This window comes from Rhipicephalus microplus, chromosome 9 (assembly GCF_043290135.1).
Source record: "Rhipicephalus microplus isolate Deutch F79 chromosome 9, USDA_Rmic, whole genome shotgun sequence".
In the NCBI taxonomy this organism is placed as follows: domain Eukaryota; kingdom Metazoa; phylum Arthropoda; class Arachnida; order Ixodida; family Ixodidae; genus Rhipicephalus; species Rhipicephalus microplus.
In genome coordinates, this window is record NC_134708.1 from 46,329,608 (window position 1) to 46,349,977 (window position 20,370).

At 42.4% G+C, this 20,370-nt stretch overlaps 2 protein-coding genes and 1 long non-coding RNA gene across 6 annotated transcripts in view; 2 read left to right on the forward strand and 1 right to left on the reverse strand.

Moving 5' to 3' along the window:
• Positions 1-8,125, forward strand: part of LOC119163787 (uncharacterized) — a 29,660-nt gene extending 21,535 nt beyond the window's left edge. For 2 of the 4 annotated variants that reach the window (XR_012886105.1, XR_012886104.1), the window contains one exon: positions 1,175-7,262. Coding sequence is in view for 2 of the 4 variants with exons in the window: in XM_037415859.2 (XP_037271756.2) it covers positions 1,175-1,261; positions 4,350-4,443 (181 nt within the window). In the remaining 2 variants the exon portion in view is untranslated. Of the gene's footprint in view, positions 1-1,174; positions 7,263-8,026 lie in introns of those variants that run through there. The other 2 variants (XM_037415860.2, XM_037415859.2) reach the window with 2 other exon arrangements.
• A 1,430-nt stretch (positions 8,126-9,555) lies between these two features.
• On the reverse strand, positions 9,556-19,027 carry LOC142771723 (uncharacterized). Its single transcript, XR_012886106.1, has 3 exons — positions 18,970-19,027; positions 17,262-17,370; positions 9,556-9,937 (listed from the first exon to the last, which is right to left on the reverse strand). It is a non-coding gene; the product is annotated as an uncharacterized LOC142771723 (long non-coding RNA).
• A 694-nt stretch (positions 19,028-19,721) lies between these two features.
• Positions 19,722-20,370, forward strand: part of LOC142772253 (uncharacterized) — a gene marked incomplete at its 5' end in the record, with an annotated part of 31,320 nt that continues 30,671 nt past the window's right edge. Inside the window, one exon of the mRNA XM_075874447.1 lies at positions 19,722-19,854. Coding sequence (XP_075730562.1) covers positions 19,722-19,854 — 133 coding nt within the window. The remainder of the gene's footprint in view (positions 19,855-20,370) is intronic.

Genomic DNA, 20,370 nt, shown 5'->3' on the forward strand with positions numbered 1-20,370 from the left:
GCTATATTGGCATAATTTCAACTTGAACGCATAGTTGACGGCCAACGTTGTCATTACGAATAAGACATTACGACGTGACATCTTGAGCAAATGCACGTACCAGACATTATTCTAAAAAAAAGATTGATGCCTTGTTTAAATCTGTGAGTACTGTATGTGAGAAATGAAGAAACATTTGTACATGAAAACCCGACTTGAGTGCACATCTATACATTTCTTTATAATTGATCTCGTCATAAAAATTTTAATGGTTAGTGCAAATGTGTATGTACAAGCTTGCACTTTAAAGCATGCCTCCATCTTTTTTTTCTCTTGAACTTGGTTGTTGCGGGAACATGAAAGAATACTTACCCGAGACCTAAAAGTTGCCTTAACAACTGTAGCTACATGTTCACTCATCGATGTGGTCACGCAGTGATGTAAATTTGGCCACTTTGGGGGCTGTGTAACCCTGATTTTATCAAGAACTATGCAGCTTGTTTTTACAGATTAATCTATAACATGTGTGTGATTTTAATTCAAAATAAAAATTAAATGTGTTTTTAATGTTACTGTATTTTTAGAGGCATGCATTCACTTATGCATTATTGGTATGAGTTGAATGTCACGCTCAGCAATTGTACTTGGCACAATTGTTAACCAATTATTTGGCAGCAGTCTGAGACCTTTTCAAAATGCTGACTAATATAGATGTGGAGCAAGAGAACTTGAAACTTTGGAATAATAGAGCAGTATGCTACATTTGGTACTTGCTTTTGAAATTTCGCCAATGAATCTGCTAGGTCAGAACACTTTATAAATGCATGTTACTCATAGTAAGCCTATAAAAATTGACACAGATACAAGAGATCTTCTGCAGAATCTCGTCAAAATGGCTTTTTTTGCGCAATTCCCAACAGTTAGTTCTGGTTCAGTGGAGGCTTATAAATTAAGGCAGAATTTTTTGCAAAAGTACCATTTGTTTTATGGCATTGTGTACTGTTGCAGTGAAATATATTTTTTCAAAATTAAGAGGCCGAGCCATGCGCTCCAATGTTTTTATCTGAACACACCACACGGCTGTTTTGATACAAAGAAATTAAGAGTCGTGCTGTTGTACATTTTTTAGCACTCTCGTTTTTCATTACTGGAATCTTTTTAGCATTCATCAAACTGACTTGACCTTCTCATGCAGGTGCAGCCTGGGCTTTTCAAGCTACTTAAACCATATCGTAACTGATCAGCAGCCTTTGCAAGTTCATTCCCAGAAACCCTCCCCAATGTAATGTACCGGCTTAGTTACAGTAATAGCTATAGTCAAGATCAGAGCCAAAGCTATATCCAGACTTCTCACAGCCTGCATGGCACATCCTGCTACGAAATCATGCTGCTTTGAGCATAACTAGCACACTGTACCTACAAACGATGGCCACAGTTGAGACCATCTTTATTGTCACAGTTCCCTCCGAGCGTTGGCATGTAGCATTGTTGATTGTGTGTTGTCATGAAGAGCATATCGACAAGGAGTCTGAGGCAGCGTGTAATAATTTCTTTTTGAACTGCACTATGAAATTTATGTTATCTCATGCAAGCATTGTAATGTTTAGATCAATGTTTCTCCTCCTGGATTCACGTAAATTTTATGCACTTCGCACCATGGGCCTGCTTGTTGTTTGCCGTGGATGAAGCCATGTGGAATTCGGCGCGCACTTTTTGAATTCTGCTTTGTGTCCACTTGTTGATTTACTAGTGTGCCTATTTGCTTGTTTATTAGTTTTTACACATATGCTGCAGATTTACTTCATCACTTTTTACTTTGGTAGACGGCTGAAACGGCGCGGACGGGACGGTCGAAAAAAGAACATAAACACAGCCTTTTTTTATCGTCCCGTCCTTCATGCTGTTTTAGTCGTCGTCAGCCATGCGGCACCAACCAACCCAATCAAGGACACTGTTAAAACTTGTCAGTTTTATCTGCGCGTTGGCTGAGCAATCAGTATGCCTTCTTTGTATGAGCAATGCATATTGTTTCTAGGACTGGAATGTTAACTAGAATTCTTGAACTACAATTGTGGTTTTATTCCGGGGGCAAATATATGACTTACACAGTGCCCTACATAATCCGTTAGTTTAATATTTGACGTTACGACCCACTGTTAGACTATAGTTTGGTAGTTTTCTTTGTGAAGGATAATTATTTTAGTTGTGGTTCACAAGTAAATGGATGACACATGATGTAGATTCCGTAATCATTCAAACACTAGGCTGTTTATTATTAATATATGTTATGATAATAATAAACATATATTCCCATATATTCCCTATTTATGTTTTTCTACAGTACTCTGTAGCTGCAGATGCTATTTGGCCTGATTTTTCTCCTTCACAAAAGCTGGACACCCATAGCAGTGTTTTTATCGCAAAAGCATATGCAATTTTAGCTACCATAAAATACATTGTTGGGTGAAACATTAACAAATCAGTTGTATTTAGCAATTCATTCAGTGTGCTGCAAACATCACACACTGTCAAACTGTGTAACGTAGCCCTTAATGATCTTGAACAGTGTTTCTTATAGAATATCTAAGCACTTTAAATATTACAGCTTGCTGGGTGACGGGTCACGTCTGTATTGACCTGAGCGAGAAATTTGTGCAGCAGGGGTCGTGTAAAGAAGCACTCCTGATGAGAATTGTGTGCCGTACAAAAAACGGAAAGGGCTTGCCCGCCACATTCTGCATGACAGGTGACAGTGGGAATAGGGTGTCGAAACGAACAAGCTCCATACAACTGAGCTACCTCCATATTCAGTAGACTTGTAAACAGAACCAGAAAGGACTTGGAAAATATGTTCCATTTAACAAGAGTTTCATTTGCATGACTTGAATATAGGAGTTATGATAGAATGCGGGAGAGGCTCAGGTGTGAATGAGCAGAACATAGTACCGACGCACTTCGTCTGTGGTTCTTCTTTTTCCAGAAGTGGATGTATTCTTTACTAAGAGTAGAACAGGGGTCATAATACGACTACTAAAGCAATCATATCAGAGACAGGTGTTCTATTCAAGCAGCAATTCTATTAACAGATTTCTGGTTACTGAGAGACTACTGTACTAGCTTATATTCGGTGGTATCAGGAGGTTGTTTGTCCCTACAATGGTCGAGTCACTTGATGTGAAGCCATTAGTTATGTTTGCTACCCTTGATTTGCTGCCATCTCATGTGAAAGCTTTCTTTTTGCTTATTGCCTTCTGAACCATCACTGCTCTTGACATCTTCAATACCATCACGCGAGAACCAAATTGCTTCTACACGCTATCATAGCAAATAGTTTCTGTCATGATGTTACAATAATTGCTGTTTTTCTGCAAGCACCCTTAGTATCCATCTTCATGGCACTGACCAGAATGAGCAAGCAGATGCTAATGCATCAGTAGCCACACAAAGAAGACGTTCTGACGAGATCGGTGTGCCACACCAAGATCTGAAAGTGCTTTACCACTTTCTGCATCAGAAGAGAGCATATATGATATTGAAATCAACAAAATTCATACTAGCTTGTATTCAGTGGCGTAGTCAAACCTGATTATATTAAACTCTGGTAGATTGAATGACCCTTTATGTTGAACTACTTATTTTGATTATTGGCTGTTGACTCGCCAATGGTTGTGCAGGGTCACCGTTCATTTCTCCACTCGCTTGTTAATGGGATAGGTGAAAAAGACGGACAGTGTTGTAAAGAAGTGAAATGCAGAAAATTGTATTTACAAACTGCTTGAAGTCAGAGGTGTGTTCTCTTCATGACATAGCGAATCATTATTGCTGTAAACAAAAAAACTCCTCCTAATTGTGTCGTGAAATGTATAACTGGTGCGGCCGTTCGATTTCATGGCATCTGTGGTTCATGCGCCCAGTTATACTTAGTCACTGCAGTTGCATTTGTTATCATCTACGTATATATAGCGGGCTAAAATGGGGAAGCTGATAATTGGTGCATCATTTCGGTTCACTGGGCATTCATATTCTTTCTGTTTTGCATCACACTGCTGCAAACCAATTTAATATTTCTTTCCAAATTCAAGTGCTCAAAGTTAAATTTGGAAAATTTTCAAATGTTTATATGGTTACACCAAATTAGTCACTAAATAAGCCATATTAATGAGAAATCATATTGCATCTAGCAAAAAAAGAAACATGCCCTCATATTTGTTCTTCTCTTTATTACTGAAAGAGGAGTCACTCAGTTATAGGTATAAAAACTAAAATTGAGTTATTTGTAACAATTGAGCCTAGCTGATTTCAAGGTTGTAAGTATTTTTGAATGTGCTGCGTTTGTGGTGGCTTTAACAATGTTTTATGTGCTGTTGCAGATGTCTTGGTCCCCTCTGTGGAGTAGAAAAGGACTCGCATGATTTTAATATTGACAGCAATGCATTGCACTACCCTCTTCTTGGAAATCATTGACGATTTTACACTTGTGTTGGAGCTTAATACGTTATGAACATAAAAAACGTGACGGTGGTATGACTGTCATTTGGACTGCTACTAATGACCCATTGTAATGAAACAAGTGAAATTGACTATGCAGTTCCTGCACTGTTATTCAATTAAAATTCTAAAGACTGTAATAATCTATTTACAATATATGTGTTGAAAGCTTTACTGTAAAGAAATTATGCCTTCCTTACATGGCCCTGGTTCAGTTTAGGTATTTATTGATGCACATCATGACACATCTGTATGTGCTAGGAGAAGATGTTTGTTTTATAAGGAACTGAATTGCTTGCTGGTAATACTTTGATGATGCACTGCAATATATAGATAGTAATGTAAGCGTACAGCAGAAGTCTCATGTTACTTTATTGTGCCTTTTTCTCTATAAAACTTTTGTGTATATCCGCATAGTCTCAAGAAAATCTTCCAATTATATGGCCGAACAAACTTCATTTTTGAACGATTTATTGTCTTTTTTTTTCAGTGCACTAGTTAAGCAACAACCACTTCAGTGTGCCTTAATGTGTCTTCGTTTTCTTCCATAATCGAACATTATTATATTGTTATGGAGATAAAGCGAAGGAAGTCATAGGCATTTCTTCCATCATCAAGCGTTGTTATGTTACGGTATATTGTTACAAAGATAAAGTGAAGGAAGGCGAAGGGCAGAAGGAGCTAACAGGCAAGTGAGTTAGTCACCTGTAGGCAAAGCACAGGCAACAGTCAATATTCATGGATCAAAATGTAGTAATTGTCTTAATTCAGTGTAATTAGTTATACATTGTCATAAAGAGGAATAGTATCTACACGTGTGCGTGATCGTGTGAGTGTCTGAAACTAATAGCTCACTTTGTATTCTATGCCAATATTATGCCTGCATTCAAGCAGGATGGAAACCTTAATGAGAAATGTAGTAACAGTGCTAGTATCTATGGAGAACCATTTTTCTGTGCAATCCTGTCATGAGTAAGAGCGTGCGAGGCATGTGCCGAGAGCTGGAACTCTGTGTCAGTACGCGAGACCCCAATGGTGCAGATACACACCACATTCACGTATAGGATTGGTCAGAGAAAAGCTTGCGGCGCGCGACCCGCGCCGTGATCAAAAATCCCAGAGGATGAGCTAGCACTGTGCTGTGGAGCTTCAAACTGCCAAGGTCAGCAAGGTCAGCGACGAAAGCAGTAGCCGCCCAGTTTTGAAGGGTATCGGCGTAAGAGGTCCGGGAAGTGGCCATTGACTTCGGAGGTCTCGAGTGAGGCTGCCCGGACTCGCCGCAACCTTGCACTACAGTTCCTGGGGGACTACAGCTTTTCCACTTTGATCTAGAACGAATGTGGCCCACACCAGTCAAGGGAGCGCATTATCAATGATGCCATGGACGAATTTGATTTAACCAAGCAGGCCGAAGATGATGAGTAAAACCGGGACACCAGCAATGAGCGGCCGCGACGATGGGTAGCGAGCAGGTGCAGAAAAAAGCTCAAAAAGACGCTGAATGTGAAGAAGCACAGACTTAAGCAGGGTTTCTTCAATTAGTAAATGCTTTTGTGCAAAACATCTGGACAGTGGAATATGTTACGAGTGACTTGAGATGTCACCTTAGGCCGAGTTGAGCTTTTTAAATATAGTGAAGATTTAGGGCAGGTAGTGGATATTGCACAGATTTTTCGGAATATTGGGTGTTGAGTACTGTGTCTAATTAGTCTTGCGGGTGCAGTCGTTTAGCCTTAGATGAGGAACTTGTGGACATGTGAACAGTCGAGTGTAGTGTTTGATGCGTGTTGGTGAAAGTGTGTAATAGCTTGGTGTTGTGCCAAGTGAATATCGATAAAAATGTGCAGCGATGGAAGGTGATGATGCACCAGGCTGCGCCTGATTGGCCATAAAAGTGATGACACTGACAGGATAACAGAAGGCCAAAATCACAAGAAATAAGAACAAGAGCAGTTTTTTTTTTAGAAAACACTCTTGAAAAGGGAGCCACTGTCATGAGTAAGAGGGCGAAAGGCACGTGCCGAGTGCCAAAACGCGGCGTCGATGCGCGAAATCCCCATGGTGCAGATAAGCGCCACGGTCACGTCGAGGATTGGTCAGAGAAAGGCCCGTGGCACGCAACCGGAGCCGTGATAGAAAATTCCTGAGGATGAGCTGGCACTGTGCTGTGGAGCTTCGAACTGCAAAGTTCAGGAAGGTCAGTGTCACTACAGCGACGAAAGCACTAGCCGCCCGGTTTTGAAGGGTGTCTGCTTAAGAGGCCCACGAAGTGGCCGTCGACCTTGGAGATCTCGAGTGGGGTTGCCCGGATTTGCCACAACCTTGCACCACAGTTCCTGGGGGACTTCAGCTCTTCTGCGTTGAGCGGGAACAAATGTGGCCCACTGCAGTCACTGGAGCACATCATCAATAATGCCATGGACGAATGGGATTTTATAAAGAGGTCCGAAGTTAACGAGTAAGACCAAAACACCGGCAATGAAGGCTAGTGAATCGCCAAGTGGACGCGCACAGACGACGATCATGGCGAAGTGACACCGCTTTGTTGTAGTTCTGAGGATGGCATGTGAACAGTAAGAATGTTCTACTATTGCGGGACGGCATGATTGTGGCCACCAAGACACCATTTTGGCTAGAGAAAGATTAGGCTTAGGACTGAACTTGACTTAGATTGATATTAGTTACGGTTTCGTTGTTTAGCCAGTTATTATGTGCATGTCTTTGTTTTTCATGGTATTTGAGGGTTTTCTGATGTTTTGCTGTTTTGCCCAGTATTAAAAGGGTTTGCTGTGTTACCTCCGACTCATGTCTCTCGTAATTGCATCCGCTGCAAGTGCTCAGAGGATAAATTTGTGACAAATCCACTCAAATGTGCCATCATTGCTGACCATCAAAAACAGTGGTGCTGTATGATTTCTTGCAAATTATATTCTTTCTTTTCCCATTTTTTCTTGTATTAACTTCTTTCACTCATGCTTTGTTTTATGTGTTGAAGTATGAACGGAGTTTTGATGCAGCATTATGTAAAAAAAAAAAAGGAAAGCACGATAAACACTATAGTTTGCTTGTGCTTCATGTATTTGCATATTACAAAGCAAGTTTGATTTGTAAGATGTTTCAGTGCGCAAACAAAGAAAAAAGGACAGGGTGGACAGAAAGAGTGCTCTTTCTGTCTACCCTGTCCTTTTTCCTTTGTTCTCGCGCTGAAACATCTTGCAAATATGACTACGCACCAACTAGCCCAAGCTTCCACACTTGCAAGTTTGATGTTTAGGCATCGTATCAGAATATTGTCCAAAGCAGGCCCATGTGCATTTGCGAAACATTTTGAGTGTATCGAGTGGAGTGCTTACATACAGAGAAAAGGGAATTTCTGTACAGCATGTTGCGTCATTGCATGGTTACTTCTGCTGTAACATGTGGTTTGCATAGGTAAAGGTAATTTCATACTTCATTTACAAGTGCAGCAACCTTTCTTCATTGCCTGGGGCTGTAATCTAGCTGCAGAAAATGTTTCATTGTTTTTTATTGCCTTTCTGTTTTTTCTGTGGCTTTGCAGGATCCTTGTCTTTGTTACACTATGAGCACTACCATTCACTCGTGACCAAAAAAGCCGGACTGCACTCCTGTCGTCAGTGCACCTATGTGACCAAGTTCAGAACGAACATGCTAAGACATCTTTGCAAACATACAGGCGTGCGCCCCTTTCAGTGCCACTTGTGTCCAGCTGCATTTTGCCAGGAGTCTAACCTCACAGAGCACATGTGTACGCATACAGGAGAGCGTCCCTTCTCCTGTGACTACTGCAGTGCGTCGTTCGTAAGGAAATCGGCCCTTGTGTACCATGTGCGCACCCACACAGGGGAGCGGCCCTTTTCCTGTGACCAGTGCAGCGCAGCTTTTTTACACAAAAGTTCCCTCATGGTACACAAACGCAAGCACACAGGAGAGCGTCCCTTTTCCTGTGACCACTGCAACGCATCATTCTCGCGACAGGAGCATCTCATTCGCCACCAGGTTATTCACACAGGAAAGCGTCCCTTCCCCTGTTACCACTGCAGTGCATCCTTCTCACAGAAGTATAAACTCATGAACCACCTATCTTGTCACCATGCAAACAAGAAGCCATAAAAAGTGAGTGGTCCACAGCCTGTCTTTAAGAGAGTAGGAGTGCCAAACAATAAAGGATTTGTTGTGTAGAGGTTGAAGGGAAAATGTAGACTGAGAAAGTAACTCTGTTTGGCAATTCCCAATGGAAAATGGCATGAATTTGTGCGAGAGACGTGTGGTAGAAGAGAGTGTAAAAAAGTGGCCGCCTTCTTGAGATATAAGTATCCACACTATTTTGCACTTGTTTTGGGCAACACTCTTTCCGTGAGAAGGTCAGGTGAGCGGGTACGGGCACTGGGTATCCAACTTTGTTTTTTCCCGAAAAGTATGAAAAGAAAAACTCACTGCTGATTGAACTAAAATTGGCAATTTTCTAATTCAGTGTCTGGATAATCTACATATAGAGCTATGGTGGAAGTGCTTTTGCTTTTGTTGACCTCGATTTGTTTGCCTTGATATCATAATACTGGATAATTATAACTTGTAAGTTATGAATTATGGGGAATTTGTTACTAAGCCTTTTTCCACATTTATTTGCGAATCATTCGAATGTCTCATATCTTGAATGAACCCAAGGAGAAGAATACTGCGGCATTTTGATTTCTTTATTTTGGACTTACTGCAAAGCTCATTTGCGGACAACAAAGAACACAAGCCTTTGAATTTAAACTTCATTCGTAGCGAGGGTCTCGTCCTGGCAGACTTGACGCGTTCTGATAATCTGGAAGGGATCATTGTTCAGCTGCCAACTCGTAGTAATGTCATGCACCGAGTTTCCGTTATTCTGAATTTAGACATTACTCCTTTATTAGACTTGATGCCTTCTGGGATGTCCGCAAGGGATTATTGGTCAGCTGCCAGCTTGTAATAAGTGTCATGCAGTGAGTTTTCATTGTTCTGAATTTAGACTTCATTCCTTCATTCATAACAAGGGTTTCGTCCTGGCAGACTTGATGCCTTCTGGTAGTTTGCAAGGGATCATTGGTCAGCTGCCAACTTGTAATGTCATGCAGAGAGTTTCCGTTGTTCTGAATATAGACTTTATTTCTTTATTAGACTTGATGCCTTCTGGGATGTTTGCAAGGGATAATTGGTCAGCTGCGAGCTTGTAATAAGTGTCATGCAGTGAGTTTCTGTTGTTTTGAATTTAGATTTCATTCATAGCGAGGGTGTCGTCCTGGCAGACTTGATGCCTTCTGGTAGTTTGCAAGGGATTATTGGTCAGCTGCCAGCTCGTAATAAGCGTCATGTAGTGAGTGCTTTCATTGGTTCCGGTTCTACTTGTTGCTTTGTTGGTCTTCTGTCTCCCTGGAAGAGTACAAGTCACTTGCGTCTAACTGCATTCTTGCCAGCAGTGCTCCTGCGTGACCAAGGTGAAGATGAAAATACAGACACCTTTGCATTCATACTGGACAGTGCCCATAGACTGCTGTTTGTGTCCAACAGCATTCTCTCATAGATTCTAGCTCACAATTCATGTGCAACCCTCGTGCACTGGAGAGTATCCCTTTTCACGAGTGCTCTGTGACACAATTTTTTGCAAGCAAAGGGAGCCTCATGTGCCACATGCTAACGCACATTGCTGAGTGTCTTTTTTCCTATGTTCACCATAATGCATCCTTTTCTAGGAAAGACAACATGAATATACATGTGTCCCATAATCGTTGAGACCCTAAGAAACCCCTAAAAACATGAAATCCTAACCATGAAGACCCTAAATGACTCAGAAAAAAAAAAAACCCTAAAAGGTCTGAGAATTTGTATTTGCAGAAGCAGGGGCAGGTTGATTGTTTGAATTTCCGTGATTGAAATGACATCCAAAGTGTATAAAGTGGTTTTTACGTGCATTAGCAATTCTTGTTGTTACAACAAATGGCTTAAAATGAATCTGTGGTAATAAAAAGTTTTAATTGCACCTATAGCTGTACTCTGGTGACAGAGGTTTGACTTGTCTTAATTGTAGGTCACCTGAAAATAAATTCCTCCCATGTACCTGTTCTCATTAATAGAAAAATCGGACAGGCGTGCAATTGAGGTCTGGCCTCTGCGGTGTGCGCCAAGTATTCTTTCCTGCAAGTTTATCAATTAACGGAGTTGTTTCTTGTACCATCAGTATAAGATTGCTGTTAGGTTTCTTTAAAGCAGGCTTCATTGTATTGGTGTTCTCAGTGTAACAAAGTATTGTTTTATCGCATTGTCCGATAAGTGTGTCTTGACCTTCGCAAAAGAAAGCATGTTTTTTACTCACTAGTTCAGTATAACAGTTTTTCTGCTTCTACAAAGGGTGGTTGAAACAGTAATGTAAAGCTTGCTAGTGCCAGTTGTTGCTGGTGCCTGCCTTGCCTTTAGCTGACCCTTATTTTAATATTGTGTGCTGCATGACAGCGAGAAGCCATAGAGCAAAGCGTCTTTCTTTGCAGGGACAGGGAAGTCGTGGAGTTATATAGTATCCTCTTTCACTGTTTTGAATATCAAGCTATGACAGGAGCTCTTATTTTTTGTTCGAATCAATTTGTAAGCATTCATATCATGATTACTCTGATTGTGCTGTTGACTAAGTTACATTTGATACTGTTTTATTGTGCCTTAATTGAAGCAATATAAAAGAATCAATAAAGAATGTGTATACTCTGCTAATACTTAATAATGAACAATTCTTTTGTGATATGCATAATGATGTGCTTCTATTTTACTCCGCCAGAAACTGCAATGCTATTTTAATTTTTGTAAGCATTTCGTGTATATTTTTTTCTTCATCTTTTCATCTTCTCTTGCACAGACTACTTTCTGGCACATCTTATTTCGTGTGACCTATGTGTTGAGTTGTCACACAGTGCTTGTGCAGTATTTTTTTTTTATTCAGCTGTGGCAAAATTGAAAGTGTGATGCAAAGATGTTTGGATTTTTAAAGTATGCTGCTACCTTCCAAAGTGAATTTGTTTTCTTATATTTTAATGGCAATGTTTAAGCAATCCTATTTAGGACAGTTTCTTATTTTGATCCTAATGTATTAAAAATGATGAGTATTTTCAATCCCTCCTTTACTCATTTGAAAAAAAAAATGGGAAGCTCCAGATTCTGTATAATATGTGTAAACTCGTCAGAGATGTCACTCGTCAGGTGTTGTGTCATGACACTTGAGTGTAGTAGTTCACAAAATCGCGGACAAGCATTTTATAATAATGAATGTTTTTGATCTCAATAAAGAATTCCTTCTCAGTCCTCTGATAATGTTCTGTTCAGCCTGCTCATTTGTCAGAGTATTTAGTGCTTTTAACAAAGCAGTAATGGAAGTGGTGGTGTACTTGAAGCAGGTGAGCATCGAACCAGGGTACCACAGGGGCAAAATTCACATTTTTAACCATTTGATAGACAGCACTTTAGAACAGCGAATAGGCAAGGATGAATTGGATTGAGTCTGCTATTATGAAAAGAAAACGGTCAGATTCTAAAGTAGGCCCAAGGTATGAGTGTGATGCATTTTAGACATTAGAAAAGTTTATCACTTCCAGATTTCCATACACGTCGGGAGTAATTTGTTTTAAAGCTACACTTAAACCTCAATATTATGAACACGATTCTAACAAAATGTCTTTTATAATGAAGTAAATGAAAACTAGTCTTGCAATATAGTGTTGGGAATAAACTTAATAACGAATTTTCGGATATAACAAGCTTAGTTTCTCTCAAGATACAATTTTGTGTGGATTTGAGTGTAGATTCCTTGCACATCCAGGCTATGGCAGTCTTATTTCCATGGAGTCGAAACGATAAAAGCCCGTCGACTGTACAATGTCAGTGCACTTAAAAAACACCAGATGGTCAAAGTTTCCGGAGTCTTTTACTACGGCATCTGTCAGGACCATTTATTGCTGTTGGGACATTACACCCAAAATATCATTATTAATATTATTATTATTATTATCATTGCACTTTAAATGCCTCAGCAAGTGAGTTTCTTATTGCATATTGTTGAGAGACAAATCTCTCAAAGGTAATCGAAATTTCTCAAGTGCCTTTAGGTGATTATAAAGCTGAGCTCTGATGATGTTTTAGCAGTTGCATGTTATATAATAACTAGGAACACAGAGATAAATGTCTAATTGAGGTCTGACTGGTGTGTTTGTGCCAAATTTTTGTTTTTTTCTGCAAGTTTGTCAATGTAGAAATGGTTGTACATTTGATATTAGGTTGCAGTGATTTTGCCTAGAGCCCCCGTTGCGGCAATTTAGTGGCTAAGGTACTCGGCTGCTAGCCCGCAGGTCGCAGGATTGAATCCCGGCTACGGCGGCTGCAATTTCGATAGAGGCAAAAATTCTGTAGGGCCCGTGTTCTAAGATTTGGGTGCATGGTGAAAAACCCCAGGTGGTCGAAATTTCCGGAGCCCTCCACTACGGCGTCGCTCATAATCATATGGTGGTTTTGGGATGTTAAACCCCAGGCATCCTCATCAGATTTCGCCTAGAGTATATTGCTTATAGTGAAGTCTTGCTGCTAATGATAAATTCTTAGAATGTGCTTTTGTTCCCATTTTAGCTATGCCAAAAGATTTCTGCCTGTCATTGTTCATTATCATCAGGCAGAACACTGAAATCACACCTTATATGCCCACTTTGTAAAGCAGGCCAGCATTTACTAAATGGTTATTCACAGTATTGTATTTAATCAATGATTCTTAGTGTGTGCATGCCCTTTTAGTAATAGGACACCTCACTAGCTTTGGCACAAGGCAGATAAATCTGATAAGCTCTGCAAAAAGCTGAAGAAAGTGTCACACTGATCTAGCATCAATAACATTCAGCATCAAATTTTCATTCCGACATCTTTCATATCAATAACCTATATCGTCGGTTTTACCAAGCCGTTGCTGCACGGTTTAGTTGGCCAGCGATGATGAAACAAATACTTTAGTTGGCCTTATGGCGCGTGCACACCGTGCACGCAAGCGGGCTAGCGGATTTTCGAAACGGGGAAGCAGCGAGCGCGCGCGGCTGTTCAGACCGATCGCGTTGCCTTCTCCCCACTCTGCCGCGGGCACGAGGCATTCCATCAATCCACGGGGAACGTGTTGCCATCTCGCGACACTACGCGAAACTGCGCAAGCGCGTCGGGCGCTGATAGGCTGTGGCCAAAGCGGCCGCGGATTTTCCGCTTTTGCGGATAATCCGCGTACGCTTTCCGGATCTGCACTCGGTGCGAACGTGCCTTTACAATGATAAAAAACAAATACTTCGCATTCTGATTACTTTCTTTAAGCATTCATATACAGTTAGACCTGTTTACGATAAACTTCCATATAAAGAATTCCTCGATGTAACGAAGTTTTCCTGTTCCTCGCCGTTTGTCTGTAGATGCTTATGTATTTGCGACCTCTGTGTAACTAAGTAGCAGCGGGAGACAACCTTGATATAACGAATTTTTCCCTCGGCCAATCGGGAGTTTCACCCCGGGTTTCGTCGTTTTGATACAAGCATGCATCTCCCGCGGGTGCGCGAAGTTGTGGCGGCGTACAACCAGGTGAGAGCAAGCGCGAGGCGGGCACAGGTGGGCCTGCACCCCACGACCCGGCGTTGCCGCCACGGGCGCAGGCGCGGATGTGCCCCCCTTCAAAAAAAAAAAAAAAAAAACTTTCGTTTTGTAAGTGCCAATGCTTTTGCGCCATATACGTGGGGCCACACTGCATATGAACGATGCTTTACCGAGTAGCTTTCCGCGGTTTCGGCGCATGGTCATCGGCAGCATTTTCTCGTGGGGTGTTCAAAGCAATGTTGCATCGCGGCTTTGGAAGGGGGACTGGGTGCGGGCAAGTGCTAGAGAGGCTTGAGGGGGGCAAGTGCTAGGGAGGCTTGAGGGGGGCAAGTGCCCCTTTTGCACCACCCTACCGGCGCCCGCGTTTTTTGTCCGCATTTTTTCCTTTTTGTTTTCGACGCCTTGCGCGCGGGCCTTCACTGCGCGCGCTTGGCCAACGCCTCCTAAAAAATTTATGCCTGGAACGTGAGCCGCGAATGCGCTGCCCTACCCTCTGATATTTTCCTTCTCCTTCGGTACGAAGGCGAGCGTCTCCGAATGCCGCTCCCTGCGAACACAGCAATGCTCTCACAGTTGCCTTCGAGCAGCAGTGATGTCACGTGACTGAGCGGTACTGAGGCGAGCGTTCTCACGCGGCGGCCAGTCGCAACACAAGGCAGGAAGCATGGCCTCCGGGATCGAATGCTGACAGGAGGCTCCCAATTGAAAAGAGCAACGTTCCAGGCATATATTTTTCTAGGAGACGTTGGCTTTGGAGTGGCCCCTAATGCAATGACGTTCTGCTTTTCTTTTTTAAGGTGAAGCTCCTTAAGGCGGCACCCGTTCGTCCCTCGTCGTAGTGCGCAACCAGTCTTACGTTGACCTGCAAGGTGGTGCCGGTGGGAGATTTCTCCTGTGCGTTGTTGAACAATTAAAAATTCACAGCATGCGTGTTAACTAAAAGCCAAATGCACCTGTCTCCCATTACCCATTAGCAGCCATTGGCATGTACATTGAGTGCTATCTGACAAGAAAGAGTTGCTCCATTATACTCGCTGGGCGTAACCTCCTTGGGTTTAGAAAGGTTTAGCGAGCCATATATTCATCATATATTTCCCATAATAGAAGCACCGCCATCCAGCGGACATTCCAAGGACTGAACGAGAAGTGGCAGACACACACTTTCTTACGGCTTGCGCTTCGGGTGTACTTCCCACCTTTAACCACCTCGAGTTGATGGTATATACTAGTTCGCTGTATTCATGGCACTGCGGCCCAACTTTCGCTAAACCTTTTTAAAACCAAGGAGGTTACGCCCAGCGAGTATAATGTAGCAACCCTTTCTTGTCAGATAGTGCTCAAAGTACATGCCAATGGCTGTTAATGGGGATCACAGCGTGCGCGTTAACTAAAAGCCGAATGCTCCTGTCTTTCTTTCCCCATTAGCAGTCATTGGCATGTACATTGAGCACTATTTTTTATTGTTCAACAACGCACAGAAGAAATCTCTCACCGGCACCACTTTGGAGGTCAAAATGTTATATTTGTTACATACTACAACGGCTATGAGGGACGAACGAGTGCTGCTATAAGGAGCTTCGCACCTAAAATGCTAGACAAACGGTCGCAACACAAACACTACAAACGCATTTCAAACGCACTTCTTTGAGGCAGTGGCAAGTCACGTTCAAGTCAAGGAGGTGGGGGCTCCGATTGCTAGGGGCGCGAGAGCTCGCAGCTGTTGCTAGGGGAGAGGGGGTTGGACAGATCCCGACGGACGCCTGACATTGTCTTACTAACAAATACATTCGCATTTAAAAAGTATGTCACTGAGTTACAAAACTGCTAAAAAAATATAGCTGATTGTAAGCGAATTGTTGCGCAAGTCTAGCTGATACCAGTGAAAGCTTCTGTAAGTGTACGATGAGTGTTCAGGCTGGCTTTAACAGCAGTATCTGTGGTTTTAAATACACTTACATTATTACTACAGAATATCCAAGAAGTGTAATTGAACATGCGTCACAGATAATGTTTGCTTGTTTGCCCTATTGTATTTTTCATAATGTTTTTGAGTTAGTGAAGTCACTAGATGGAGAGATGGTTTTGGTCTGCTGCATTTGATTGGTTTGAAACAAGCTAAATGAGATATTTTTTGTACCTGCTACAGTTTTCTAAATCTCATTCTTTATTTCAGCATTCATTTACAACAAATACTAGGACAGGAGCAAAAAGCCGCTATCATAGCAGCTTGACGAAGGCCCCTGCCCCTACAGAATTTGGCAGGAGACAACACACGTACTCAAAAACTGATATGCATCGATATGCAGATTATCTTTCGAGAAAAAAATAATCAAACTAATAAAACATTGAAATGTGTGTTGCAAATTGAAAGCTCAACAAAAGTTTCCTTTTTTCCTTACACAGAAGACACTTTTTGTTTAGTGAACAGTCCCCAACGTTCACAAACACAGTCGTAGAAAATATGCATCATGGTGAAACCACACAGATTTTCAAGAACATAAGAGCATGTAGGAAGGCTTTCACACACACCACAAACATAAAAGATATACCATACCTAAGAAACAAGAAAGGAAAAGCAAGCACATATGTGGCATAAAATTACTCACACAAAGCCGCACGGCTAAGAAAATTCTGCTTTAACATTCGACGTGAAGTAGTATTTAAAATAATGCTTTCCCCCTCAAGATCGTTAAGCAGTAATGATATACGGTACAGTAGCCGGTCTCTTCCATGATTGGTTCGCGAAAAGGGGACAGCCCAAGTTTCACGCTCTCTGATGTCATAATTGAGTTGATGGGGTTTGTTTAACTTACAAAGATGAATAAGTGCACCATGGCCTCGGTTAACGCTTTCTTTATACTTCATGGCAAGGTTAAACTCATAATGGTAACGAAATGGGAGAACATTAAACTGAGCAAATAATGGACTTGTATGGCTGTCATAAGGAACACACGCAACATGCCGTAATGTCTTTTTTTTTGTAGCATAAATAATGTCCTGCAATCCTTCTTTGACGTAGTTCCCCATACTAAATTACAATAATTAGCATGAGAGATAAATATTGTATTATACAACAGTAGCCGTATTTTTGATGGAAGAAAACCCCGAAGCCTACACAATGCCCCGCATGCTTTCTGGAACTTCTCAGGTCTTACCTGATGGACATACTAATGTTGATATACTGATGAAACAACTGGACTTTATACTGTCATTGGAGCCATAGGCGTGTGCATGAGGTGCCGGGCGGGGGCGCCATAATGTCACCTAAGGGGAGGGGCGCCGAATTAGACTTATAAAATGACAATAGGGAGGAGGACGCTGCGACAAACCTTCGCTTCCCCCCCTCCCCACCTGAAGGCAAACAGTGTGCGCACGATGATCACTAGAGCGTGTTAAAGCGCTGTCAGCCATGCACTTAGCTTTCCTGTATAAACTTATCAACTGTCCTATGTTCATTGCATAACAAAGTGATTAAGAAAAATGTGGATGCGTATTCGAGATTATTTTAACTCATCCCCAAAGAATACGCGACTTCTTTCCTTCTATATCTCTCTTTCGCTTTTCTTTTTTAACAGTATATAAAACCAGCATGCATGAAGCAAAGAGTGAACTCCAGTCGCACTATACGGGACACAAGCTGAACACCTAATCTACAAGAAAGGTGACGTAATGCGATCACGCTGAAAGTCGGCAAGCGGGAACATCGCTTTCAATGGCAGATTGTGTTTCTCTCACAACTAATAGTAACGTTCGGAGACCTTCAAGTGTGCATCCATTCGGCAATGGGCGACGTATTTACTACGAGTAGGCTGCAGTCAACGCTTCTTATTTGCTGACAATCGGCTCACGCCGCTCTCAAAAAAGCGCCGCTGCGTACATTTGTATGGGCGCCGCCTATCCACACTAGCGCGGTGACGGTGCGGTTACCTGTAGCCATATCTGTAGCTCAATATCGGGGTGAATATCAGAGGGGTATCACGTGATTGCGAAGTCAGTGTGAAAGGGAGAGGCCACAGCTGTGGTGGCATAGCTGATAAGCGCCGTTTTGCCATCACGTTTGCCGAGATAGTTTGAAGGGAAGACGCCACAGCTGGTACCGTTTCAGGGTACTGATGAATCAACGGGCGGATGCCGCGAGTATGATCGAGCCATTAAGAGCTTTTGCCTTAAAGCTTTATGGTTGTCCTTGCTGGGGTCAAGGGAGGCGGGGAACGGGAGACAGGCCTTACAAACGCCCCCCGTCCTGACGTAAATATATATAAACACCTCCAATGTGAACATGTGAAGCTGGCACAGTATGATGGCATATGTGGAGAAGCCTGCCTAAGCCACCTTCGTACGTCAGTCGCTCGTGCGCAGAGGGGGAAAAGTAGTGTGAGCATTATTTATGTACTCCATCTACTCATTTGTACATACTCATCATCAACACGCTGGTGTGCGTTTGTGAGCATCGACTAAGAAAGAATTGGTTGGGGAATTATCAACTAACAGGAATTGTATCTTATTGCTAGTCGCAGTTGACTGCCATGATATGTCAGAAGCATTGAAGTTACCCATGAGCCATAGGTCAGAATAAACCAAGGAGGTTCTATAGAAGATATAGTACAGAACTTCCTTGGAAGAAGTTCTGCTTACATAGGGTTTCATACAATAATGAAACTCTATGTGCATGTGTAAAAATGCATTCTGGCCAGATAGAAGTAGCTGAACCTGAAGTGCAATATGGCGCGATATGCTTGTCAGTGATCTCTTTTCAAGATAGACTTCACTTCACACCAAACTGACTCTAGTTCAGTCATAGACCTATTTACACAATGGTTTAGACCAGATTTTAGAAAAAAAATGGCCACACCACCTACTCACCCACGATCGTGGCCTCGATAGTGGCTCTCTTCACCATATATATCAATGGTGAGCCACGGTTCTGTGATGCCTAAATTAAAATGATAGAGCGGACTCCCGATGATTCGTTGCTTAATTGGAATTTTCGGTTAATTAGAATCTAACAAGTGGTCCTATCATTTTTGCATGCATGCCTTTAGGAAAGAATGTTCAGTAATTTATAGTTAAAAGCCCGTAGTGTCTTTAAATTAGAAGTTTTTCAGTCGAGGGCCTTGAGGCGATTGTAACTTTTAAATGAAATTGGGGATTTTTGTGTGCCAAAACAACTGTCTGACTACGCTGTTGTCGCCATCGCCACTGCCCGCAACGCCACAGTCGGTGCAGCGGCAATGTGGTTTAGTCAACGCCGGAAGCCGGAGCAAAGCTTCGTAAAGATCGCACCGGCTAACTAGATTTTTTGTTGTGGTACGTCGGGTGCTTCAGCCACAACTTGTTTAGTATTAGGTGTTCCCTGTTTCAACCGCGTACTGGGTTTGACATGGAGTTAAAACAGCGCGACAGCACGCTGGCGGAAAAGAATGCTAAAACACACACACACACACAGTGCTGTGTGTTTGTGTGTTCCGCTTCGTCCGTGTCCAGTTGCGCTGTTCGAACCACGACCTTTCAAACATGGCATGATAAACCGACTAGCCCGCCAACGCACTGTGGGTTGATTCCGCACGTGTTTCCGCAACGCTGATGTTGAGTGTTGTGGTGGCTACATTTGATGGCAACTCGCGGCTTCTACCGAACGCTTGACCTGGCGACTAAAGTCGAACATCTTGAACGAGGTTGACCCGGGAGGCACCGCCAACCTAGAAATAGCACGAAAGTACGGCCTCGGATTTCATCAAGTGCGAACAGGTGAACTCGACGACAGTAGTTTTGGGGCTGTTCTTAGTGACGCCCGTTTTGAAAAAAAATTGTTACTGTGGATAGCAACGTCGCTAAATGCGGTCCGCTAACGAACAGAAAAATTGTGCAGCTGGTTCGGCTAGTGGACGACGACATAGGGACGAATCGCCACCAAGGGCTACCAATGTTGGTGGGGGTCTTGCTCTTGCGCTGCGGTTCTTATGTTTTGTTAAAGACAATGCTGAAGAAGCCCTTCGATATGTGCAGTACCTGGGAAATTTGCTAGTCGCAGCCAGGCTCGGCAAGAAAAATGACAGACTACTTTGATAACTCTCAGGTTTCAAGCAATGAAAGTGCAGTTTTTGTGCCTTTTGCGCGCGGACGATGCAAAGACCTCACAAAGAAGGCACAACTACAAAGGCAAAGTTTCTTGCTAAATTTGGCAGCAGTCTGGCAACACTGACTCCTGCATGTCTGTCAACACTTTATGCAACACCAAACAGAATTGTCCCATTTTGCTTAATT